This window comes from Patagioenas fasciata, chromosome 20 (genome assembly GCF_037038585.1).
Source record: "Patagioenas fasciata isolate bPatFas1 chromosome 20, bPatFas1.hap1, whole genome shotgun sequence".
Lineage (NCBI taxonomy): Eukaryota > Metazoa > Chordata > Aves > Columbiformes > Columbidae > Patagioenas > Patagioenas fasciata.
This window is the reverse complement of record NC_092539.1, coordinates 7,814,289-7,841,466: the sequence shown is the minus strand read 5'-3', so window position 1 is coordinate 7,841,466 and position 27,178 is coordinate 7,814,289. Positions and strand designations below refer to the sequence as shown.

The following is a 27,178-nucleotide window of genomic DNA, read 5'->3' as shown; positions in this document are numbered from 1 at the left end:
AAAAAAACCCTCAGTAATTGAAAACAAAGTTTAACAAATTCAGACTACAGCTGAAGTTCATGGTTTAAACACTTGTAGTAATTAAGTACTGGAACTATTGGAGATGAATAGTAGGGAATTCACCCTCCTTGGAAGACTTGAAGGATGAGCACATGTGTATTCCATTTTTGTAACTACATTTGCTAAATTTTAAATACATATCCTTGGTGCCATCTCAAGGTATATCAGGGATCAGAGGGTCATTAGGGGCAGTCAGCACAGCCTCATCAAGGGGAAGTCGTGCTTGACCAACCTCATTGACTTTAATGAGGACATAACAAGATGGATGGATGATGGCAGAGCGGTGGACGTGATCTACCTTGACTTGAGTAAGGCATTTGACACAGCCTCCCACAGCACCCTCACAGCTGAACTGAGGGAGTGCAGTCTGGATGAGTGGGTAGTGAGGTGGACTGCGAACTGGCTGAAGGGAAGAAGCCAGAGAGTTGTGGTCAATGGGGCAGAGTCCAGTTGAGGCCTGGATCTAGTGCGGTGCCTCAGGGGTCAGTACTGGGCCTATATTATTCAATGTATTCATCAATGATTTGGATGAGGGAATAGAGTGACTGTCAGCAAGTTTGCTGATGACACCAAGCTGGGAGGAGTGGTGACGCTGGAAGCTGTGCTGCCATCAGAGACCTGGACAGGCTGGAGAGCTGGGCGGGGAAAAATTTAATGAAATATAACAAGGACAAGTGTAGAGTCTTGAATCTGGGCAGGAACAACCCCGGGTTCCAGTATAAGTTGGGGAATGACCTATTAGAGAGCAGCCTAGGGGAAAGGGACCTGGGGGTCCTGGGGACAGCAGGGTGAGCATGAGCCAGCACTGGGCCCTTGTGGCCAGGAAGCCAATGGTACCCGGGGTGGGTTAGAAGGGGGTGGTCAGTAGGTCAGAGAGGTTCTCCTGCCCCTCTGCTCTGCCCTGGGGAGACCACACCTGGAATCTTGTGTCCAGTTGTGGCCCCTCAGTTCCAGAAGGACAGGGAACTGCTGCAGAGAGTCCAGCGCAGCCACCAAGATGCTGAAGGGAGTGGAGCATCTCCCGTGTGAGGAAAGGCTGAGGGAGCTGGGGCTCTGGAGCTGGAGAAGAGGAGACTGAGGGGTGACCTCATATAGAAACTCTACTACAAATATAGTGAAAACATCTCGTGTTCTTAAAAACCTGAGATTCCTCTGATCCACAGCCAGTGTGAGCAGAATATGACTTACGAAGGTAAATTTAACAGTATTTGTAAAGAAGCAAGATAAGCAGGAAAATACAATGGAAGACATCAGAGAAGATAAGTGTGGGCATCGTGTGAAATACTGTAAATAACAATCTGTGCATGAAAACGGGTGCTGAATAAATGGCTCTGCATCCAGGGGATCCTGCAGGCTGCGGTAATTTGAGGTCCTTTGGAAAGAAGCATGTAATCAAAGTCTGAATCCTGAGAACAAGCAGGCTGGTTTAGATTGCATTGGCAATATGAATTCAAGCATTTCCTAGATATTGAATTCTTCATTTGTAACTTGAACGATTTTGATGCGATTTTTTTTTAGTAAATGTAGCAATAGGTGAAAAACCACGACTTTCCTATGAAATGATTCTTGGGTCAGCACAGAAGCTCAGATCTCCCTGTAGATGGTGTTATAAATACCTAGATAAATACAACAAAAAGCTTTTGGAGAGGATTTCTTCCTCTTGGTTCCAGTGAGAGAGGGGTAAATGCAATAATGGATGTGCCCCGTTAGCTGCCGAGCGGGTTCCATGTGGCTCGTCCTCCCTTTGGCGCACACGGCAGCAGCGCGTTTCAGCACCTCGCCCACAGCATCCACCTCCTGACAGCACAGCTTGCCAGTGCAGCGAGCAGTCAGCACTTCATTATTTCTACAACCTGAGTGCATTTGCAAATTAATTGACGTGTGGGAGGAAAGGCATCTGCTATTGTAGAAGCCCTTAACTGTGGCAGCAAAACTGGCAATAAACCGGTGAGCTGAGATGCTGGTGCAGGTGTTGAAGCCTCTTGAGTGGCATCTTGTCCATTTTTCTTGTTGTCTTTGGTATTTTATATTTTTTTTTTAACAAACCAAACTGCTCGCTGAATTGCGAACATGGAAACAAACAGCAAGATAAAGATAATACCGTATATTCTTATATACGGTTAGTTAGCAAGTATTTTCATATTTCTCGCTGGCTTAACACCAAAAGGGAGTTTTAATTAGGCCTGTAATGAATGACTGGAAGCATTTTAAAGGCTATTAATCTTGTGGCGTAATTGACTTAATTACATTATAAGCTCCCATGAAAATAATATGAAGTATGTATTCCATTTGTTTTTCTCCTAAAGACATTTCTGAGGTCCCCGGGCTTCATGTGAAATAATCCTACTGGAAGTTTCAACACCGACAGAGAAAACAGTGAAACTGCTTTATGTGCCATTGCCTTTGGTTCAGCGCATCATCCTGTTCAAGCATCATCCCCGGGCTCTCTGAGCTGCTGCTTTACCTCTAAACTGAGGGTAATCTCTTGCAATGAAGTTTGTCTTCTTAAGCCTTTGTTGCACAGCGTAGTATTTCCTTGCTTTTCTGGTTTCCAACCGCTTAGCTTATACCAGAGCGTGGCAGATGAGATTAAGAATATGGGATCTATTTTCAGAAATAAAGATTACAGCAGCTTTAGAACTGTTACTCTTTGTGCTGTGGTAAAAAAATGTGTAGCGAAAGAGGTGTTTTTGCAAAGCATATGGCTTTTACACTGCTTCAGACTACTGTAAGTTTTGGATTTGGTTGTAAAACATCTCTGTGCTTTTTGCACTCTTTAGTCAGAGTGTGACATCTTCAACAGATGGACAGATAAACTTTCCATAATCCGTGTCTTTCCTTTCAGAGGAGGAGCTGAGATTCTCATTTGTAAAAGTTGTTGAGGAAAAACCTCATCTGTCTCAGTCTGTTGTGTGCTTAGATGTCGGGGTGTGAAAATGCGATGGGTACGCAACTCAGCACTGCAGTTGGTGATACTTTTGGGGCCGGCTTTTTGCAGATGCGGGGTCGGCCCTGCTTTGTACGTACTTCCAGCCTTATTAGAGCACTTGCTTTATGTCTTTTCAGAACCACGTGTGTAATCGTGGAACAAGCGCGTTGCTCAAATCCACCTTCTCTCTGGTTTGGATGATACACTCTCTTCTCTCCTTTTTGAAACCCAGGATTGTTTTGGTTTAGTGTTCTTAAATCCTACAATCAAGAGTTGTTTCCAACCTTATTTAACCCTGTTGGGATGGTAGAACTGCTTTTTTTTTTTTCCTTTTAGTAACATTGCTGGTCACACTTTGGTATTTTCCATCCTCTTGACTGTTACAGATTTTGTAAATAGTTTAGAAATGCCAGCTTGTGATGTATGGGCCTCTTTAACATTTCTTTGATTTATGTGCACTGTGCTGAAAAAAGCAGAGGAAGCATATTATTCTCAGAAAAAAATGTTGCCAGTCTTCAGTTTTTCAGTCTTAGTTAAAAACTACACTTTTATCAATCAAACCTGATAGATTCTTTTTTCATTCCTAAAAGCACCCATAACTTAACTCTTTGAAGTCTAAAGACATTAGAGAGCAGCGTAGGGGAAAGGGACCCGGGGGTCTTGGGGACAGCAGGGTGACCATGAGCCAGCACTGGGCCCTTGTGGCCAGGAAGGCCAGTGGTACCTGGGGTGGGTTAGAAGGGGGTGGTCAGTAGGTCAGAGAGGTTCTCCTGCCCCTCTGCTCTGCCCTGGGGAGACCACATCTGGAATCTTGTGTCCAGTTGTGGCCCCTCAGTTCCAGAAGGACAGGGAACTGCTGGAGAGAGTCCAGCGCAGCCACCAAGATGCTGAAGGGAGTGGAGCATCTCCTGTGTGAGGAAAGGCTGAGGGAGCTGGGGCTCTTAGTCTGATGGTGCAGCTGGACTAGTTGGTTTTACATAAACCGCACCCTGTAGATGTTTTATTGAAGAAGACTCTTCATTTCTCTATTTGTCTGAAAAGTAGTTTGTTTGCTCTGGTGGTAAAGCCCAACCACAGTGCTGCAAATCATGGCTGCTGGAGAATTCCAAGAGTGGTGCTGTCGCTGATTGCAGCTCTTTATTCTACCGCTCAGTTTTCAAGTACCTTCACATTTCTTTTCAAAGCACCTGAGCATCCCCTGTCACGGAGGCAGCAGCCGTTCTTTATCCTGGCACAGCTGCCACCTGAGCCCCTGACACCAAAGATTTAGTCCAGGGCTTTAGAAAATATGAATTTTAGCGTGAGAGCAATGTCTTCAGGTCAAAGTTGTGGTGGCTGTTTAAGGGGGCACAACAGCATGGGGGGAAGACACTAATTGTGTCCTTATTCAGTCTGCAGTTTCAATGTTGAATTTCCTTGCTACAGATTATTTGTCGTATGTAAAGATAATACTTTTGTTGAAAAAGAATTCAGCTTTTCTGTCAAATACTGATCAAGTGCACTTCTTAGGTCTTTAGACTTTAATGAAATCCATTAAGTGAACACACAAGTGTGAATATATCACATAGGGTGACACTAAGACCATTTCCCTGTTGGTGGGACAACCTTTGTACCAACTACTCCCCCTGAGCTCAGGGTTACTCAAAAATACTGCTTGTTACTGCACGTGGTTTTATTTTGCCATTTAGATGCAGAACGCACTGTAATAACTTTACTCTGCTTTTCGTGATTGTGTTATGTGTCTGGGTTGTAGCTGCATATCCAACGAAACGCCAGTTCATTTAGTTATCTTTCAGGAAATATATATGATCGAGCCCTTCAGAGTACCCGGAACTATTTATAAACATCTGAAGCATAAAATACAGTTACTCTTCTGAAGAGGTAAATAAGGTAGCCTCAAATTGTGATTACTCTGCCTCTTAATCTGTGTGAAATACTAGTTCTTTTTAAACCTCTGAGCCTGATGGCTGCGTAGTGTCACTTTGTGTTGACATCATCCAAAAAGCAAGAGTATGTAAGTATTAAATGGATTCCAGAATACTTAAAAAAAATCCCTGCAGGAGTAGTGGCTTTTGCAGAGACTTTGAACAGCACAGGTAATTTTATTGGCAGCAAAGATGCAGATGCTGAAGTTTTGACCAATTCCTTGAAGAAAGCGCCACCAGATTTGCTATCTCTGCATGGTAAAAAGCCAAAGACTTGCAAGCAGTATTGGAGTGAGGGAACATTGATGCAGTCATTCATCAGCAGAACTTCAATGTTTTCAAAAGAGAAGTATGAGAAGAACATACTTCGAGGCTGAAATTCGACACTAATTAAAACAGCGCTCTCAGCCAAAATACGAATTCAAAGACAATGGAATAAAAGATGTGGCGAAGACAAGACGTTGAAAGAAACAGGGATACGTGTCGATGCATTTCCTACTATTGTATCTTTTTAGAGAGAGAGGTAAATGTCTAAACTTGTTTTTTAACTCCCTACCCTTGGGAAGGAGGAGGAGAAACCGCCGGGAAGAGCCGGTTGCCCGAGCAGGGACGTGCAGGTCGGTGTCCTCGGGAAGCTCCGTGTCTCCTGCTTTATGGACCGGGCTGAGGCAGCGGCCCCGCACATCTCCATGCGATGCAAATAAGAGCCCTGGCAGAGGCTTCTGGCAGAAGTGCGAGCTCATTAGTTTCACAGTTTAGTCGGATCAGGGTGTTTAGGAAAGATGCAATAACTTTTATACAGGGATTTAAAGAAGAAGGGAAGGGGGGTGGCCTTTGTTCCCATTGAGGATAGGTAGTTGCTGATTAAATATTCCTGTAAACTGGAAAGTGTTTGGGGGGCATAAATGCTTTTAAAAAAAACAGAACAAAGTGTCCTAATTAAATTGTAAACTAAAGCAAAGGCACAATGTCTAGCTTTCCTATTAATTGAAAAGCCTGCAACCCAGTTCCACAGAGGAAAACCGATGAGTAAATAAATCAGAGACTGTTCTTTTGTTTTATTGATGCTGTTTTGGCCAAGTCAAGAATTCAGCTATCCTAAAATGATCAAACATTATTTGGAGAAAAAGAGAATTTCCAAACGGGCCTCATTATCTGAGAAAAGCTTAAAAATATCAATTAAGGTAGTATAATTTCTTTCTTGCCTACTTTGGTCTGCAGAGATGAAACTGGGGGAGTGTCCTGCTTGCTTGCTCATTGCTCTTTTCAAAGGAACGACTGGAGTTGTATCATAATAGACAAATCCCTTGTTAGCTGCAAGGGAGAGATAATGTAGTGATGAGGGGCAAAGTACTGCGCATCTTAAAAGGAGGCAAATGTGCCTGTGTTCACCAGAACTACAACCAAGTTGGAGAATTCCATGGTGGATAAGTATCTGTCAGCCACTTCTGTAAATCTCCTTTTCTTGGGAAGAAACGTTTTGGTAATATTACCTATATCTGAGAAAATGCTATTCTGTTTATGTATGCAGTCTGTAAGTATTTACATGAGAATGGAAAAAATACCACGACAGATTAATGTGATCGCAGAGAAAAGTCGTTCTTCTGATTTCACTTCTTAAAGAAAACCTATTGGTGCTTTAAAAGCTTTAAATAATGGCAAAATGTAAATTTAATGTGCATCTGCGAGTTGACATGATCAATTGTAAATGCTCCAAGTGACTGCTTTTTGCTTTTTCTTTGCCTTTCCCACCCCCCTCCCCTGATTTGTACCTTCTTACCCAACCAATTTGTGCATCTTTCAATGGCCTTGTCAGGCAGTGGAGTGTGACGGCTTGTTTGGTCAGCAGTCAGCACATGCAAAACCTCCAGCCCATGAATTATGTAAACCAAAGACCTCCAGACCCAGCGTGATTCTAATGATGAAGCTTTAATTTTCAAAGTTTTAAATGAGCACTGTGTACATGTTTGGAGTTTCACAGCATACACTGTAGAGTCATCCCATGGGCCAAAATATTACCTGTCACAATATGGTCAGTACATTTCTGTTAAAAAACCGCATTGTTTCAGGGCAACAAAGATGCTGAAGGGAGTGGAGCATCTCCCGTGTGAGGAAAGGCTGAGGGAGCTGGGGCTCGGGAGCTGGAGAAGAGGAGACTGAGGGGTGACCTCATTAATGTTTGGAGATATAGAAAGGGTGAGTGTCAGGAGGATGGAGCCAGGTTCTTCTTGGTGACAACCAATGATAGGACAAGGGGTAATGGGTTCAAACTGGAACACAAAAGGTTCCACTTATATTTGAGAAGAAACTTCTTCCGGGTGAGGGTGGCAGAGCCTGGCCCAGGCTGCCCAGGGAGGTTGTGGAGTCTCCTTCTCTGCAGACATTCAAACCCACCTGGACACCTTCCTGTGGAACCTCAGCTGGGTGTTCCTGCTCCATGGGGGGATTGCACTGGATGAGCTTTCCAGGTCCCTTCCAACCCCTGACATTCTGTGAAAGCCAAAGACATCTTAAATGAATGAAGAAATTGCCCTCCCTACAATTACAGCTGTGAGAAAAGCAACTCCAAAGTGCTGCCTCTGGTAGGACGTGTTTCACTTTGGGAGGATGATTGAGAACGGTTAATGTATTAATGTAGTTTTCATACACTCAGGAACACTGTGAAAATGTGAGTTATGGCACCTGTAAAACATAAGTGGTAATCTGTTCCTCTGGAACATATAGACCGTGTTGCCGTTAACATAGAAAAATAATGAATCTCAAAAATGATTAAATTTAAAAACAATCCAGGTTCCCTTTTTATTTACCTTCAGGTGAAGTTTTTGCGTTGAAGTGTTATTTTCAGTACTTTTGCTACATCTTTGAGAACTAGAATCTCTTTTGGTTTTAAAATGTGGAATTCACACATCTACTTGGAACCACAGCTTTAAGAGAAATATCAGCTATCATGAGACTCATCATAAAACTGTAGAAGTTGGCACTGGTGTATATCCTAGCTGCTAAGTGTTATACATTGATTTTTGTTGTTGTTGTTGTTGTTGCTTCTCATTTCTTCGTTTTCCGCGATAGATTTTATGTTTTATCTGCATGTATTGAAGAAAAAAGATCAATCTTGTTGAAATTTTACAGAGGGGTATTTCATTAGGAAGTAAAGAGCTTAGCTTCACATAAACCAGTTGGAATTCCCCGAAGCTGAAAGACGCGGGCGCTTGTTGTAATAAAGCCTCTGAATGATGGGGAATTCCTTAGCGGCTGATAACGAAATGATTTACAGTGCTCAGCACTGGTGCTGCACCGGTATTCCCGTTCAGTGAACATTTAGCGTATTTGATGGACAAAGCTCTTGCTGCGCACAGTCCTGCTGGTTTAAATGGGCACAGTTGGCAGTGGTGGATGGAAGGTGGTTGGAACACACTTGGGACCATCCGCAAGTGCCTAACTTGGGTCTCTCAGACCTGCCCGGCCACCCTCTGGAGACACCAACTGAAGCACCAGCTCACCCCAAAGGCTCCTGGAGCCTCATGTCTCGTCTCCAGCAACAGCTCTAAGGATACCCCGGATACAAGGTGTTTCCCAAGGTTTCTCCAGCCATCAGCAGGCTCTGGATCAGGGACTTCCTTAGCTAAATGTGGTTTCTGTGTGCTTATTAACGTTTATTAACCCTTAAAGCGTTTGCGTCCCCTGGGCTCATCTCGGCTTCCCTGAATTAGCCTTTTAGTACCTGTAACATCCTTTGGCCAAACATCTCACGTGGATTCCTAAGGTGAAGATGGTATGTTGGAAAATAGCATTTGCTTGCTAGTAAGCAAAAATGTTGAGGGCATTGGGATGTTTTAGCTGAGATTTGCTGCCGTGGCCGATGCTGGCACACAAAAGTGTTCCTTTTGCAAGAGGAACAAGGAACCAAATGGCACATTTATTATCCATCGGGACCACTGAATCTCCTGACTGTAATTTTGACACTAGTGGTGCTGCTTTGGCACTATTTTCAGTCTTGTTTCTGCTCCTCGGAGCAAATGATTAAGGAAGAATTTCCCAATCTCTTCAGTTAACACCCCTCTGCCCCCAAAAAGGAATGCGTTCTGTGCAATGCACTGTGTGATAGTTTAATAATGTATAAATCAAGTTGGACAGAAGCTGCCTGTCAGTTTTATTAACTTTGACCTTTTCTCCCATTATAAGGATGGTTTGGTAAATATTTAATGGCCCTTATAGATTTTGACAGTTGGATCTGCATTCCTGGGAGCGGAGGTAGAGTGTAAAGAAATACTTATAATTAATAAAAATCGCTTAATCACTGGGAGTCAGCTAAGGACAGAATTGTTTTTTAGAATATATTTACTTCTAATTCCTATTTTTTTTAATGCCTGAGCACTAAATGTCAGAGTAACCGGGAGGTTAGGAAACGTTTTTAAAGACTGCATTTAAACTTCATCTGTGATTAGCACCTGTGATTACCTGAGCAAGTGTCCAGGTAACGTTATTTACCTGCAATCCCCGTCAGTGTCATTCGGCGCAGGGAGCTGAAGGGAATGGTGTCCACAGCACAAAATGGCTGTAGGAGGGCGGAAGAGAAAGGAAAAGCTGTGTTCCTGGAGTCAGAGGGGTCTTTTGCCAGCGCTGTCTTTCCCTTTAATTCGCTGCATATTGCACTCACTGCAAATCCGGGTGGTGAAGATTGAAAACTAAGCCCCTGACACTTTGAAACGTTACCTTTCAAACATGTGCTGGCCAGTGCTCGCATTGATTATATTTTTTTTCCTTTCCATTTCAGGAATCGGTCAGAGAGAAGCAAATTTGAGCGAAATTCGTTGGTTTAAGTGGAGCTGTTGGGGCAGCATGAACCCCTTTTCCCAGGGGTTCCCTTCCCGTTAGAGAGGCAACGTGTGTTCGCGTTGTGCTGTGGCCAAGATCCCAAGGCAAAGTAGCCGGGTAGATCAGGAGCCTGCTCAAAAGCCTTTTGGATGCTCTGAGCCTTGACATTCCAGTCAAATTTACTCACGGGATAGTTTCACCCGTTTTTAATAGCCATGTTCAACTAGATCACTTTACCAAGCTTCCCTTCTCTCATTTTCAATCAGTAGCCTGCAGAACAGCTTTGCCTAAGACCACTTTGTTTTCTGAACATTTATAAGTCCTAGTTTCCGAACTATAGCCTTTTTTTAGTGCAGACCATGGGGTTAGAGTTGTTAACGTATTAAACACTTTGCCTTTTTCAGAACAAATCCTTACACAATTTAATGAACACATCAATGTGGGGACTAGAATGAAGGCGATTGCATTTGTCTGATGCTGAATCTTTGGTGCTTTTTTCACCCCTTCTCTTCAGAAAATAAGGAACTAAGAAAATAAATGGGAAGTATGTAGAGGTGAGCTCAGCACTTGTTGCACTTGGTTTCAGTCCAGACACAGCACTGGAGCTGTTCTTAAACCCACCAGCAGTGGGGATGCGCTCGAAATCTTGCAGATTCATGTTGTGTCCTTCATAAATCGGTCTTTCCTTGGCAAGGAAAATAAAAGGTTGGAGGAGAAAGCTACCGACTGTGAATCTTTCTGTTGCAATGCTATGGAGATGCGCTAGCAGGTATTTTAAAGGCTACGTTTTTCTTTACAGTGGTAGAAACTTTGTGAATGTTTTCTGGTTTTATGTTTAATAAAAAAATGAGTGTTGTTTCTAAAAAGCTGGCTTGTACAGTGAAAGGGTTGCATCTTTTTCCCTCTTATCTTCCAAAAAGGAAGAATGCTGGATCCCTTGAGAGAAGAAACAGTCTTAACATTTAAAAGCAAGCCCAAGTTTCAGGAGAGTTAGGACTTAAGAAGTCTGTGATTCATCATCCTACTTGCCCTATCACATCACTTCCTTGCAGTACCTATTTCACCGCAGTCTTTTTTAATATGCTTTTGTTCAGATCATCTTCCGTATAAGAAGCAATGCATATGAAAAACCATACATTAACTTGGAATTTGAATCAGGTGGTACAGACAGCAGAGGTCTGACACAGACAGAGCACTGCAGCGGTGTGTATTTTAATAGATATCCTTTGGTTTTCCAGTTGCAGTACCACGCCGGGTTAGCATCTGGCCTTTTGAATCAGCAGTCCCTGAAACGTTCTGCCAACCAGATGGGGGTTTCTGCGAAACGCCGGCCGAAAGCCCAGCCAACAACGCTCGTCTTGCCACCGCAGTAAGTCAGGGAGTCATTTCAAGACTTTGCATGGGAGGGGGGGATGTTTTTATTTAACATTTTACTGCAATTATTGTCTCTGTTCAATCATACTAATAGCAGCTTCGCCCTTGCTTTTTTGTTTCATACAAGAGGAGTTATTCTTGTTGGGTGGGTAGAGTACGCTATGGAAACAATATTTTGGGTTTCTTTTTGTTGTGGAGGCACTGTCATAGCAGAAAAGTTGCAAGGATTCTGCTTTGTAGCGGGTCATAGAAGTTTTTGCAACACGAGGCTGTCATTGAGGAATGATGTTCCCTGATTAGCATGGCTTGGAGCTTCAAACAGGACTTCTCTGAAGGTCCTGAAACCTGAAGCCAAAAAGTCTTTGGTGTGAGTGCTTTCTCGACAAACGCCTGTTCTGAGTCCATCTGTTCACCATATGTTAATTTTGCATAGGATCTAAACCTCTTTTACAGGTGACAAGCAATTATGAGGACACTTAGGAACTGTTTGAGGACACAGAGCATCAACGCTTTAGGCAGGCTCTGTACCGATGCCAAAAACACAAGAGTTGTCCACGACTAAGCTTATAAATTAATAAAGAGCTTAAAATATTTAGTTACATATAAGAAAATGATTATTATGTAGAAAATCAAGTGCTAAGCAATTATTCATTTTACTGAGCATCCTTGTAGCTTGTGGAAACTGCTTGTTTTCACAGAACAGGAGTCACTGATGTATGAACACTCTGCTACTATAAACTTCATACCTGTGATAATAAAAGTCTCTGTCACCAGAGTCCACAGGCCTAAGTTGATGAAGGAATCAAAGGAACTTTAGAGGTTTTTCCTTATAAGAAATGAAGAAAAAATCAGAGTCAACAGAGCCCTTGTGTATTAACTTTAAAGGGCTGTTGATTCAAGAATCCATAGAATGTTCTGTTATTTTACTGGTGTGTCAGAGAAGAATGGTTAGAAGGGCAGCTCTAGCAGAACTACAGGTTGGAAAACCAGGTGTTATTTCTCTTGTATCTGTGAAAGAACAGGAGTATGTTGTGCAAAACTGGCTAATGAGTTTTCTTCCATCATTGGGGTACCAGGTTTATCCAGAGCTTAAAATGGACTTATCCAAGAAGTTTGTAACCTGGAGTAACTGCGCTACCAGTTGTCATAGGTCTTATTCAGAGCTCTTAAAATATTTTGATGTTGTGTTTGGTCTTTTTGTGTTTTGTTTGCAAATAATGGTTTCTACATTTCCTATATTGAGAAGGAGCTACCTTCTATCTTTGCAAGCAAATCTGTACTTAAACAGTTGCAGCTGTATAAACTTTAACATGAGGTAGATAATGTACACTATTCAAAATATTGTATATCTGCAGTTGTTTTCTCTTTCAATGGTGCATTTACCTAGAATTTGCAGATAGAATGAGATTTTAGTGTGGTAACTAAACTTTAGCTGGTAGTTGAATTATGTTTCAGTATCTTATTACCACTCCCAGCGTTATGCACAGGGAAAACATGTTTATGCTGAGCTGGCCCTTTGGCTGTCACCTGTTTCCTCCTCTCTGGCTCCTCTTTGACCCTTCCATATTTGTCCTTATTTTCTACCTTGGTGTGTCTTAAGAAGAGAATAATAGTCGTATTAAGTCAAATCAAATACCTGTTGAGCTCAGCATCGTGGCTCCAACACAGGGCAGAAGATGATAAAAAGACTTATGAAAATAGGCTTGTGAGAAGTATTAATAATAACCAAAAAAAAAAAAGAATATGGCAGATGGATTTCAATATCTCGATTTTGCTGTAGTTTCATGCAAATAATGATGAATCATGCTGTGATTTTTTTTCTTTCGCTTCATTCTCTCTAAAATGCAAAAGAAGAAGATAGCCAGGTGCAAAGCTGCGTATCTCCTTGACAGGGCACACTGCATACTGATTTCCCCATGGCAAGTCAGGGATGTTTTAAATTTCAGCTTTATTGATTAGTCAAGAAAGGGGTAACTATTCCTTTGTCTTTTCTTTTTTTGCTTTGATGTATGCGATTAAATGAAGTTCAGTGACAAGTCTTTGGGCTGAGTAACAGCGTGCTGTGAGTCAAGTATATATTAAATCTTGTTCAGAGCAACTCTATCATCTAGAGCTTTTCTTAAACAGAAGTAGTTAAAACCGACGGTGTGCCAAAATGTCATTTTAGGACAGGAGGTTGGAGCAAATAGCAACACTGCAGTGATTCTTTTCAGCCAGCAAAGGAATGCAGGAAACGCTGCTGCTCAGCAGGTAACATAGGGGATGGTTTGTACAAAGGATCTTCTAAAAACTCTTTATTTCTATGCACATTTTGCACATGAGTAGTTTGATATTAAACATATCTTAATTTGAGTTCAAGTTAGCATTAGTGAGCGTGTTACTGATCTGTTGATTCATTTATTTATGTTCCTGTTCCTTCAAGAAACTGCATGGGTAACTTTTGCTATTGTGTGCTACATTCTTAATGGCAATGGCAATTATCTTGCTCATCCATGTCTCTGATTTTACTGCTGTGGTGTGACCTGAGATTTATTCACAGAATCCCAGAATGTCAGGGGTTGGAAGGGACCTGGAAAGCTCATCCAGTGCAATCCCCATGGAGCAGGAACACCCAGCTGAGGTTCCACAGGAAGGTGTCCAGGCGGGTTTGAATGTCTGCAGAGAAGGAGACTCCACAACCTCCCTGGGCGGCCTGGGCCAGGCTCTGACACCCTCACCAGGAAGAAGTTTCTTCTCAAATTTAAGTGAAACCTTTTGTGTTCCAGTTTGAACCCATTGTCCCTTGTCCTATCATTGGTTGTCACCGAGAAGAGCCTGGCTCCATCCTCCTGACACTCACCCTTTCTATATCTGTAAACATGAATGAGGTCACCCCTCAGTCTCCTCTTCTCCAGCTCCAGAGCCCCAGCTCAGCATCTTTGTTGCCCTGTGCTGGACTCTCTCCTGCAGTTCCCTGTCCTAGTAGATCTTTGAAACAACAGCAGCAATTTTGAATCAAAAAGGTGTTTTTAAAATTGAAAGAAAATTGTCTTACGCTACCTCTACCAGGAAAATTTTCATTTTCTGGATGTTTTTGTTATCTGAGGGCCTCTAAGAATGCCCAATAATTTTGAAGACAACCCTTTGGTGTTCAGTTTTGCTTTTCAGTATTGGTTTTCCCCGGCCCTGAATGTGCAGGATGGAAAACTAGATTGATATGCGGCTCATTTCTAGCCAAATGTATCTGTATGAGAAAATGAGTAACTGCTGGCTTCTTTCTCTGCTGCTTTGTCCCTTCTTCTGTCTTGTATTAACAAGACATCTCCCTGTACTTGCTAATAGATGCATTCTCATCTGGCTGCTGGCTCCTTCCTTCTGTTCCAGAATCTCCAAGCAGTGTTTGCTGAAGTGCTGAAAGCTGTCAGCTCCTTCCCCGTCCCTCGGAAAGCAGATACACGCAACCCTCCTGAAAACCAGGGTGGCTTCTTCTGCTTGGAAATAAATACCATAAGAAAGGATGCGAGTCCCTCTGATGTGAGGAAGAAGAAAGAAAAGGTGTTGAGTGTATTCCTGCAGTTGTGTTCATTGGCGCACACAGGAGGGTCCGTTAGTATTAATGGCAATTTTTTAGAGGTCTCAGCTGAAAACCTCATGACTTTGATAGCTCTGTTGCATGGGGCTTTCTCAGCACTCCCAGCTTAATCATCTGTCTTCTCTGTCTGCAAGGAAATTGGCAGCACAAGAACTTGCTCACCACAAAAGGTACTGAGACTCTTGCCCTCTGCGGGGCCTTTTAGGGTCATTTGTTGTGACATTTGTGGGTTTGGGGAAATGAGCAAACACTGCAAACAATAAACAAGTGGAAGTCTCTGGTTCTCGTTCGACAACTTTAGGCTCAATGAACAGAGAGGCTTGAGTAAAAGACAGTCCAGTGTTTTGTTTCAGGGCTCTTCAACTTGTCTTGTTAATCTCTTGTGCTCTGATGTATGTCCTAACCTGACAGGGAAAACACTGCAATAGAGCGAGTAAAAATCTCTGGGAATTTGTACTCTATTGCTAGGAGCAGACCAGCAAAATTACTTTTCTGTTATTAAAAAAAAAAGACAGTGCTGCCCGTAATATTGTTCTAGATAAATGAACAACAGAAAGCTGTGAAGATAATTGGGTTTTTTAGGAGATAATAAGGACTTGAGGACAGAGTGCTGAGCAGAGACTCGGGAGGGCTGCGTTGTTTCTGCCACTCGTGAGATACAGGAGATCTCTGCTCTGCTCTCAGAGTCCATCTGGATTCTTTTGGAGAAGATGGAGATATTCAAAAGAAGTCCATACTTGCTCCATCCTTTGGAGCGACTATGATGTAGTATTCAAAAATATGTGCTATTTTTAAGTTAAATGAAAGGTGTGTGTATGTGTGTGTGTATACATACATGTATATAAACACTATACACGCAGTCATAAGGTGTGCCAGAATAAATTATTTGGAACTTAACTTGTGTAATTTATCATTTTCATGTTAAGAAAAGTCCTGATGAGGCCTTTGCCAAGAGTTTTTGGAGGAAAGGTTTATTTCAGCATTTTGTTTTATAAACAGCATCTAATTGCTTCTTAGGTTCGGGGATTTTCATTATGAAAGAAAGAGGCAGATTATTCTAAAGATAATGGCAAAGCGTGCCTAAGCCAGTGATTTTCATAGGTTTTCATAGGTTTCTGCCACGTTCTTCCTGTTGTCCTTGACCCCTCTCGCCAGGTTGAATTCTAAGGAGGCTTTAGCTTTCCTAGTTGCCTCCCTACACCCTCTGACAACAGCCTTAGATTCTCCCCAAGTGGGCAGCCCCTCCTTCCATGATCTACAAACTCTCCTCTTCCACTTGAGCAGACCCAGCAGTTCCCTGTTGAACCACGCAATTGTATTTTTTAAGAGCATATGTTTAAATTATGCTTATCTAGTCTGTCCTCATTGTAGAGGCCTGAAAGCCCAGCCAGGGATTCATACTTTGAAACCAAGAATCTGATGTACCAGTTAACACCTGCTCTACAGGCTGTGGGGAATGGGGTTATTTAACATGCAAGTGTTGTTATTGCAATAATCCCCTTCAGTATTATGAGCTGTACTTGGACGTTTAGGCCTCTTCTCAGCATTCAAGAGCAGAAGAGCGAAGTGTGTGGCCGTATTTTCCGTTTCGAGAACAGTCCTCACGAGTTCTTTGTGCCGTTCTAAAATTCTTCTTTCCCCCTACTGGCAAAGCTGCATTAAGTATCAATATTCATTAAATACCACTGAGATGATAATGTAATAAAGCAATAATCCTCAGGCCCACATCTGTACTTCTTTCCAGAAGAGCTGAGGTTGAGAATATAATTAAAGATTAAAACTCTGTTTGCATTCTGGAACATGGAGATATCTTTCTGTACATGGTGGGGAATTGTATTAATAAGGAAGAGATCAGTTTCCAATAATTTTCAATACAAGGATCTCATTTAATATCCCTGTTCATGTTTAAGTTTCTTATGGTATTTCTTTAGCTTGACTTTAGCAAGACCATGCAACAGGAACTGTGTAAGAACATGTTGCTGAAATACGTGACCCTTTTGCTCCACAAATTAATCCCTTTTTAAATGAAGAAAAAAGATTAAAAACTAGTTCTTTATATTGTAAGACGATAATGTTTACATGAATGGGTTTAATTACTTTGCTGCTTGTACGATATAGTTTGAACATTAGGTTTTGTATTTGGTGTCTTGTGCACCGTTTGGATCACATCGTTGTACTGTTTTCTTTTTATTTTTAGTAAATTGGTGAACACCTGTTCTGCAGATGTTTTGTGAAGCTGTTTTAGTGCCGGTTGCAGTGTTTCCCCAGCACTGAAAGCAAAGAAATCTGGTTGTCTGGATCACTACGAAGTACGTTACCACCACAGTATCAGAAATTCTGGTTTAAGTTACCTGTAAACTTGGTGGTGATGTTTAATAGATGACTTGGAGCTGATCTTGTTCTTTTCAATAGTCCAGACACTCAGCTTAGCTGGGGAAGCGTCTGCCATCATCCAACCCGTATTGTATTACAGATTACATGATAACACATCCCTAACTTTCTCGGACTGAATTTTCCCAAGAGAACAGCTGTGCACGTGGGTGTTCTCTCTGGTTTTCAAGTGTAACACAGGCGAGTTAACCAGTCCATGTCATTTGGATGAAAGATGATTCTAAGCTTTAAGAGAGAGATATATTTTTTCCTAATGTCCCATGTCAACCGCAGTGACAAGCGGTTTGTTCATCTCTGTGGCCGGCTGTTCTCAGGCGCAGAGCCGTGATGGGCTTGTCATTGCTTTATCCTGTCTCTTTTTGTGTGTTTTGCTTAAATACCAGGAGGGAAAAGCAGTCTGCTGTTAAATGTAATAACAATCTGTCTCTTTTAGTTATGTGGTGTTTACTGCTTCGCACTCAATATAATTTAACTGGAAAGACAAAAATCCAAAGTACTGTTTTGATTCATGAGGGACTTTATTAGACAACTCCAACGAGAACGAATCCAATAACTTACCGGGGATGTAACATTGATCAGTCATCTACAATATGAAGCCAAAGACACTTTACCAAGCTCTGCTCCAAAAGAGAGAGAAGGGGTTAATTCAGTTGAACTTTTGATTTCACTGTAAGAGGTAAATTTTAAAATAAGGTGCCATTAATTTGTTCCATGTTGCTGCTGTTCACTTGGGTGATCTATCATGTCAACTTTGGAACCACGCTTGTGTTTTGTAACCCGTTTAGATACCAAAAATACAGAAGGCAAGCAGATTATTATCTTTTTTGCCCCCTTCTTTCTTTCCCTGTTCGGTCTGTGGAGCTCTTGAGGTCAGTTGATTGTCCTCTTCTGTGCTTTATTAAGGATGTCTGCGGTTTCTTTCGTTAGGGACAATTTGGAAGAGCGAACCAACACAGATTTAGTGAGAATCTGAAATCTGAGGAAAAAATGTGATCTGCTTTTCAAGTTTGTAGATGATAAAAATAAACTGTAGCACTCAGTGCTAACAACAGACAATGCTGGGGCCACAGCCCGTTTCCGCATCTCTGATTCCTAGGTTTTGTATGGCATACTGGAATGCAATATAAATCCAGTTGTCTTATAAACTTGGTCGCAACGACAGCATTAAACCAACATTCGAACAACAGGAGAAACCCTCTCACCATGTTAATAGATTTTTGGATTTTCATTCATGTTCATCACCAACCGGTAGGAGTGTTGGAGCCCCAGGCAGAGCTTTGTGACTTGGGGTGTTGAGCAGGATCCAAACTGGACCCTTTCACTGTAAGAGGGAGCAGTTCTGTAATAGACTTCTGTGGTTTTTAGCAGGTTTGGTCCCTCATGTGTGACGTGCGGAACCGCGTCCCCACGTCTGTGCCCTTTTGCCACAGTTGGTAGGTGGATCACAGTGTGGCTTCCATGGAAGCTGACCCAGTGTCCCAAAGCTCTAGTGGACATCTGGGTACACTGCGCATTGCCACAGCTTGGCTACAACCTGACTTTGTGTGGAAGTTTTTTGGGTTTTTGTGGTTTTTTGCCATTCTGGAGTCTGGTGATGCTCGGTAACTCAGGGCTGAGTCAGCACCTTTGCAGTTCTGAGCATCTTTAGAAATACAATTCTTTTAAAAATTTTAATCCTGATCTAATCTCCTAATGTTGATATATCTGACAGCAGGGGTTTCTGTAATAATCTTCTTTGTTTTGTTATGCTAGATCAATGCTTTTTTGGCTATAGTTATATGCTAAATTTCATTTCATTCCATTAAGTACTATACAGCTGCATATTTTCTTACAAAGTAATTACAGCAAACCAGCAGGCATTGATCAACACAGATTGTCCAAAGAACAAAACTTGACTAAAACCAAATGTTCCTTATCATATTCATTAACGGGATAATAATTTCTATCCATACAAGTACAAGAGACAAGGATTTTGGACGCCGCTTTATCCCCAGTAAACTACCGAAATGCGCATTAGTTTTGTTGTAAAACTTTACAATGTATTTTGACACAGAGGAAAAATCTGGTTTGTTTATTCACTTTGCGACGAATACTTTTACCAACTGCTGTGGGAAGAAGGTGCATGTTAATTAAGGTTTCTTAATTTCTTCGCAGTGTATAGAGCTTTACTTAGTAGCGTGTGTGAGCGTTATGGACCCGTAGCCTTTGCTCCAATGTCCGTGTTGTGCAACCCCCATTAACGAACTTACCCAAAGGAGACCTGGGACCGATCACTGGTCATGTTTTGGTGCTGTATTCCACAGACTAATCCCGCAAATAGGATTGTTCCCAGTGCCATGTGCAACCCTGCATGACCAAGCAGAGTGATTTGAAGTAATTCCCATCTCCTTTGCTGCAGATGAGTGGGACACTCGCTGGTCGGGAGATGAGAACGCTGTGATTCCTTTGGACACTGTGTCCCACGTACCAGCCTTGATCTGCGTGTTCATTTTCCTGCACAGATCCGAGCAGCGTGGAGCCCTTAGTGAGTGTCAGAGTTACTGGGGATTGCAGCTCTGCTATAAAAGAGCAAATTTCTAACTCTTTGATGTGTGTTTGCCTTAAAGGTAATGTTTGTGTGAGAACCGCACCATTAAAAGGTGGCAATTAATTAAAAGTTGTTCCACAGTCCCGTCTGTTAGAAGATGCCCTTGCAGCATTTAGAGCAGAACATTAATATTGCACTGTAGGGAATCCCCGTTCTTTCAGTAAAAAAGTTAAGCATGAAGATTTTTAATGTGTAATTAAAGACTGCAAATACCAGTTTAACTGCTTGTTTCTGTGTCAGGAAAAAAAAAGGAACACTAGCAGTGGTTGGACTAATTAGACAGTGAAGAACAAGCTAGATAAGAGAGGAAATTTGTATGAACTTAATAATGATATCAAAGCCGTGATGTTGTCGTATGATTGCTTTGACTTGCTTGGTTATTTTAGCTTTTCTGTTTGGGAGAGGGGGATGAGAGGCTGCTTTACTCTGCAGCACACGATCAATCTGAAAAGAATAAATGAAAACTGCCACTTGCCAAATTCAGAAGCGCGTTCCAGCAAGTGTTTCCATCTGCATTGCTTGTATATTCCCTTGTCAAAGATGACGAGCAAAAAAGCAGGACTGCAATAAGGTGGAGGGAGAGGCTCCTATATTCTGATGGCTTAGCAAGAACAGCGTTATTGCATAATAATATTCTGAAATGTGATACGAACGTATCGTGAATGTGTTTATTAATGACTGTATTGCTGTACCTCTACAAGATTCTAAGTAACCTTTAGCTATTATTAGATCAGAGATATATTTGAGAGACAAACTAAACAGCTCCACTGTGAGGGGGGATAAAAACTTTCAGATGCAAAATCTATAATGTTAAAGAAAAGGAAGCTCCGGGTGTATCACAGTAAGAAAACTTTGAAACCTAAGTTGTGCCTGAAAATAAAGGCAATTAGAAAGGCCCCTGTAGTTTCAACAGTAACTGTACAAAAAGGAAAAGTTTTCCTAAGGTAACAAACCACAGGTGGAGATTTACCTCACTAACGAGGAGGGTCTGGTTGAAGCAGTAAAGGTCCAGGGCTTCTTTATCTCTGTCTACTCTGCCAAAGGCTGTCCTGAGGAGCAGGTTTGCTGGTGACACTGGAAGCTGTGCTGCCATCCAGAGACCTGGACAGGCTGGAGAGTTGGGCAGGGAAAAAATTAATGCAATATAACAAGGGCAAGTGTAGAGCCTTGCGTCTGGGTAGGAACAACCCCAGGTTCCAGTATAAGTTGGGGAAAGGGACCTGGGGGTCCTGGGGACAGCGGGATGAGCATGAGCGAGCACTGGGCCCTTGTGGCCAGGAAGGCCAATGGTAACTGGGGTGGGTTAGAAGGAGGTGATCAGTAGGTCAGAGAGGTTCTCCTGCCCCTCTGCTCTGCCCTGGGGAGACCACACCTGGAATATTGTGTCCACATCTGGAATATTGTCTCCACATCTGGGCCCCTCAGTTCCAGAAGGACAGGGAACTGCTGCAGAGAGTCCAGCGCAGGGCAACAAAGATGCTGAAGGGAGTGGAGCATCTCCCGTGTGAGGAAAGGCTGAGGGAGCTGGGGCTCTGGAGCTGGAGAAGAGGAGACTGAGGGGGGACTCATTCATGTTTGCAGATATAGAAAGGGTGAGTGTCAGGAGGATGGAGCCAGGCTCTTCTCAGTGACAACCGATGATAGGACAAAGGGTAATGGGTTCAAATTGGAACACAAGAGGTTCCACTTAAATTTGAAAAGAAACTTCTTCCGGGTGAGGGTGGCAGAGCCTGGCCCAGGCTGCCCGGGGAGGTTGTGGAGTCTCCTTCTGTGCAGACATTCAAACCCGCCTGGACACCTTCCTGTGGAACCTCAGCTGGGTGTTCCTGCTCCATGGGGGGATTGCACTGGATGAGCTTTCCAGGTCCCTTCCAGTCCCTGACATTCTGGGATTCTCTGGACCACAGGGGACGGTGACCTGACCGTGTCACAGCGCCCATCACCCTTTGGAGCGTGGGGACAGTTAAATGTCCTTCCTACCGAGAGAGGATACAGAGCAGCAGAACTGCTTTGCTCTGCTTTCTTTACTTCATGTTAAAAATAACGGTTATTACTTTTTAATTTCACTTTAGGGCATTCTCTGGGTATTCATGTGTTTACAAGGAGCCCTATGGACGGGTACAATGTAAAAAGCTTGGGTAGCGACTTCCAGCTGATTACTTCATAGAGTTTACCTCTAAACATAACCTTCATTTGTAATGGTTTGAAGCATTTTTGTACAGTTATTTTGCTTGTCCCATTTTCCCAGCTGACAGCGGAAAAAATAAATAAAATGCAACCTTTCGAAGTGTTGCTGGGCGAAGTGGCTCAGTTTTCATCCCTTTATAGATGCTGTTCTACTCTTTTTTTTCATTCGGAGGGTTTAATTCTGCAGAGCGCTTCCTCTTTGTTGTACAGGCTTTACCTAATGAAGTCTCAGCGCTGTCTTTGTAATTTCGGCCGTGTCACTCAGTAGTTTGTGCATGTCATTTTGAAAACTAGTATATTAATAGTGAACTGTGCAGGAGTGCTGACAGTGACTCGAGTAATATTTGTACAAAGCTGGGATAAGAGAAGGCATTAACTATAAGGAATATGCTTTCAGCCAGAGGAAGAGCCTGGATTTCTTGTCTTTTTATTGTCAGTTATTCCAGACCAGTTAATTTTTTACGAATTTCAAAGCCGAGGAGTGACACGTTGTGAAGAATGAGTGACCGTATCATTCCTACGTGTGAGACCTAATGGGCAGCTCTAACTATCCACTGTCAGCATTCATTGTGAGAAATGAACGGTGATGGATTATTCTATATGCTTTGTATTCCTGCCTTTAGGTGTTCATTGCAGTGATGGAAGACAAAGTGCAGACACATGAAATAATTACACGGCATCTTGGCCGGAGCCTGTCAGTCTGTGTCAGACTGCTTGAATCTCTAAATTGTTGAGCTCTTTTGCTGATTGTTGCATTCGGTGTTTGGAGTTAAAATCAAATGTGCTCTGAAAGTGGCAAAAGACACCCTACTGTTTTGATGTATTTTAAGTCAGAATTTAACGTCTGTGTCCAAAATAGCACTGCAAAAGTGAGCTCCCCTCAAGCCAAAACCCAGGCTTTTCTACTCTCCTGTTTTACATGCAGAACCTCCTTTCATTTTGGCTTTTGCATTTTGACATTTGCTCAGCAAAGATGATGCTTTTGCTCATGACAAATGTGTATGCGCCTTGCAGGCAGGTCTCACAAAAGAGCCTTTTGTGAAGGGCTGGAAAACAAATCAAACTTGGATCTAAATTTGGGGCTAATCAGCTACATGGCAGACTCATGGGCTGAAGAATCATAGTCCTGTCTAACGGTACTTCACCTTTATTATAGACAATACCTAAGTTTAAACATTTTATTGCTTTTAAACGTTTGTATGATTCAATTTTGAATGTTAAGAAAAGACTGCATTAAGTTGATTAGCTAAAGAGTGCTGAGGTGTATTGTTATTTGGTGTTTCAGTTACTGAAGGGCGATCTGTCCGCTGAGCTCGCTGGTTGCCCTCCGTGGTTGCCATTCCTCCAGCTGTTCTCCTGCCTGTTTATTCTTCAGGTAGCACCTCTGCGAACCCTCTGCCTGCTGCACATTTTTGTATCCTTCTAGTCCAGCTGGCATTAATGGAAAAGTCTGCTCTGGCAGTGGCTGCTCCGGACTCTCAACGCTGAAATCTCTTTGATTTCTAGTTGGAGATTGACTTGGAAGAGACATCGGGAGCTCATCTAGACCAGCCTCCCGTTCCAAGATGCTCTCTTGTCACACCTCGATCCGATTAACCGTGATGTTGCCTGGCTGAATGATTTTACAGCATAACAGACGATAAGCAAATTTAAGGCTATCTAATCTTATGTATTTCTAAGGAACTGAAATGAATTTCTTGACATGACAGAGCAATGGTGGCTCTTGTGTGCCAGTTGTGAAATGAGCTCGCTGGCAGAAAATGCCGGTTAGAACTGTTCTAACGTGTGATTATGCTTTTAAAATGAAAATTTATTTGCAGTGCAAAGATAGCAACTTTAACACCACAGACAGAAAATCAATTATAATTTTTGTTAGTACAGCTAAAAATATTATCTGCTGCTACTAATTTCTTTTCGTTGATCCACAATTGCTGTTTTCCCTCTGTTTTTTATTAAGTCGTTGATGGGGATAGAGATTCTGATGTTGAAGCCTGAGTGTTGTAATATCCCTTTCTCTCCTGCTGTGTATTTTTACATGTCTGCAGTACCGTGGTTGAATCATCTATTTCTATGTGTGTATGTATTTAAGCCATTTCATTTTTATTATGTATTAGGCATCATCCTCCACCAGCAAGCTCTGGTGCAAGTGAACCACTGTTTACGTTTGCTGTTATTAATAATTTCTTCATTAAAGTGCTGCCATCAGAGACCTGGGCAGGCTGGAGAGCTGGGCAGGGAAAAATTTAGTGACATATAACAAGGGCAAGTGTAGAGTCTTGAATCTGGGCAGGAACAACCCCAGGTTCCAGTATAAGTTGGGGAATGACCTATTAGAGAGCAGCGTAGGGGAAAGGAACCTGGGGTCCTGGGGTCAGCAGGGTGACCATGAGCCAGCACTGGGCCCTTGTGGCCAGGAAGGCCAATGGTACCTGGGGTGGGTTAGAAGGGGGTGGTCAGTAGGTCAGAGAGGTTCTCCTGCCCCTCTGCTCTGCCCTGGGGAGACCACACCTAGAATCTTGTGTCCAGTTGTGGCCCCTCAGTTCCAGAAGGACAGGGAACTGCTGGAGAGAGTCCAGCGCAGCCACCAAGATGCTGAAGGGAGTGGAGCATCTCCCGTGTGAGGAAAGGCTGAGGGAGCTGGGGCTCTGGAGCTGGAGAAGAAGAGACTGAGGGGTGACCTCATTCATGTTTACAGATATCTAAAGGGTGAGTGTCAGGAGGATGGAGCCAGGCTCTTCTCGGTGACAACCAATGATAGGACAAGGGGCAATGGGTGCAAACTGGAACACAAGAGATTCCACTTATATTTGAGAAGCAACTTTTTCATGGTGAGGGTGTCAGAGCCTGGCCCAGGCTGCCCAGGGAGGTTGTGGAGTCTCCTTCTCTGCAGACATTCAAACCCGCCTGGACACCTTCCTGTGGAACCTCAGCTGGGTGTTCCTGCTCCATGGGGGGATTGCACTGGATGAGCTTTCCAGGGCCCTTCCAGTCCCTGACATTCTGGGATTCTGTGAAGGTGGAAGTATATACTGGATCTTAAAGATCTGCATTTTGGAAGTGTCTCAGATACTTTCTGCTGAAGTTCTTCTCTGCACATCTTAAAATGCTGGTGTAAATGAGCTACATAGCAAACCTGATATTTTGTGTTTGTGTTTTGAATGTACAGAAAGCTGATGATTGCAATTAGGCAAAAAGCAAAGAGTAATTAAATGATTAGACAGGAGTGAAATAGAGAAATGCGTGTCAGTGCAGTGAGTACCAAATGCGAACTGAGCGTGACTGGAGAGCTCCCTTGGAACATTTGCAAATTCACTGATGTTTGGGAATAGAACTGCAGGACGATCTTTTGAGGTGCTAGAAAACATTTGGTAATATTTTATCTGTTTCTGTAGGGCATCAGCTTCAACTGGTTAGTTCACAGTAGCTCCATGTGAGCTAATTAATCATATGATTTGCTGGCATGTTACTAGGTGAGCCTGTATCCTGTTAGCAGCATGAATTTGAGATAATGGTTTCTGACGATTGAAGTAGCTGCAGTAGCCCTGGCCCTCGTGGTTGACTTCAACTTTCCTCTGGTTGCTTTTAGAAAAATCTTTGATATAAGGTTACTCTTAATGAAAGTTCTGTCTGCTCATACATACGGTTTGCGGTTCTGTGTGTTAATACAGCTGAGTCCTATTCTTTATACAGTATATTTAACACCATACTACAATAATACGTAGGTCTATATTGTACATGCATTTGATATCAAACTATTCTGTAGCTTTTACTTTCTGATGAGACAGAGATTTTTCTTCCTTTATTTTGGTTTTTTTTTTGGGTGTGCTATCATCAGACCCTTCCCTAGGAAAACACAGCGCTTACTTTTGGGTGCAATACTCCAGAAGATTTGACTATAGTTTTTATATTGAACTGTCTTTCATAACAAACCTTTAAGCTTGAAGAGTATGACTGTAGAATGTGAACAGCGACGTCAAGCAAAGGAAAAATATAAACAGTAAATTTAAAACAAAAAACCCCAAAATAACCTTGCCTTGAAACACACTGTCATTTCTCTCCATATTTAAAATTTCGTCTGTGTGCAGGGAATGTCTCTAGTCAGTGTAAAAGTCTAATTAAATCTTCTCATGGCAGTGATTCGTAGCTGACCCTCTCTTTATTCCAGCATCTTATTAGAATAATAAACCACTCCCTGCTGCGAGCCCCTGGCACTGACAGGCAGGCGAGACACGGGCTGCCCGTTAGAAAAGGTTGATCGGGCTGGGTTTGTCTTCAGAGTCGACAAGAAATCTTGTGTTGTCCCTCCTGTAACAGAACTTTTGAGGTGCCGTTTGCAGAGCCTGAGTTCTGGCTTTTGATCATGGGGCGGTCCCATCTTGTCACAGAATCCCAGAATGTCAGGGGTTGGAAGGGACCTGGAAAGCTCACCCAGTGCAATCCCCCCATGGAGCAGGAACACCCAGCTGAGGTTCCACAGGAAGGTGTCCAGGCGGGTTTGAATGTCTGCAGAGAAGGAGACTCCACAACCCCCCTGGGCAGCCTGGGCCAGGCTCTGCCATCCTCACCATGAAGAAGTTTCTTCTCATATTTAAGTGGAACCTCTTGTGTTCCAGTTTGCACCCATTATCTAGTGCTGGATTATTTTGTGCCACTCGTTCCCATTACAGAGGGCAGCCTGTCTTCTTTTTTCTTCCTTTCTTTTTGTCTTTTTTTTTTTTTTAATTAAGGACTGTGAATGCATAGAGACTCCTGTTTCTTAATCTGTACCTATTTACTATTAGAAATTATCTGGCAGTTTGGAATTTCTTGATTTCGAGTAACCAACTTGACATTCCTTGGCAGAATTGCTTTTTACAAGTTCTGAGTGTGATATTCATGAAGTAGATGCTCAGAATTAGGGAAACGTATCTAGGAACAAAGCTCAGCAGTGTTAATAATCGTGTTTGTCTTTACCTGAGGAGACCTTCCCTCCTTGTTTTCCACTTTGGCGGTTTTCTCCGTTAGTGTACTTACATAAACAGAATTGCATTATTTTTTAATCGATTGAATGCTTCTCCCTGATAACACTGGACACCGTAGTTTTAAAGGGGTTATTCTACTGTAGATATATTAGACGTAAAAGCTGGGTTTATGTTTCGGGGAAGCTCTGTGGGTGATGTGAAGCGATGAGCAGAGCTGGATTTGCTCATCGCGGTGCTGCTCTGGCTTCAGTCCAGCTCTCAGCCCCCCAAAGTGCTTTAAACTCTGCTCCGCCTGATGCGCGCGGCAGAGGAACACGGGCAGAGCCGAGACCGCGGCGTCTGGAAGCCACAGCGAACGTGCAGCCCTTGTGATCTCCG

At 42.7% G+C, this 27,178-nt stretch overlaps 1 protein-coding gene across 3 annotated transcripts in view; it reads left to right on the top strand.

The window, feature by feature from the left end:
• Positions 1 to 27,178, top strand: part of MED27 (mediator complex subunit 27) — an 81,956-nt gene that overhangs the window by 18,869 nt on the left and 35,909 nt on the right. For all 3 annotated transcript variants that reach the window (XM_071817270.1, XM_065853814.2, XM_071817271.1), the window contains exon 3: positions 10,968 to 11,098. In XM_071817270.1, coding sequence (XP_071673371.1) covers positions 10,968 to 11,098 — 131 coding nt within the window. The remainder of the gene's footprint in view (positions 1 to 10,967; positions 11,099 to 27,178) is intronic.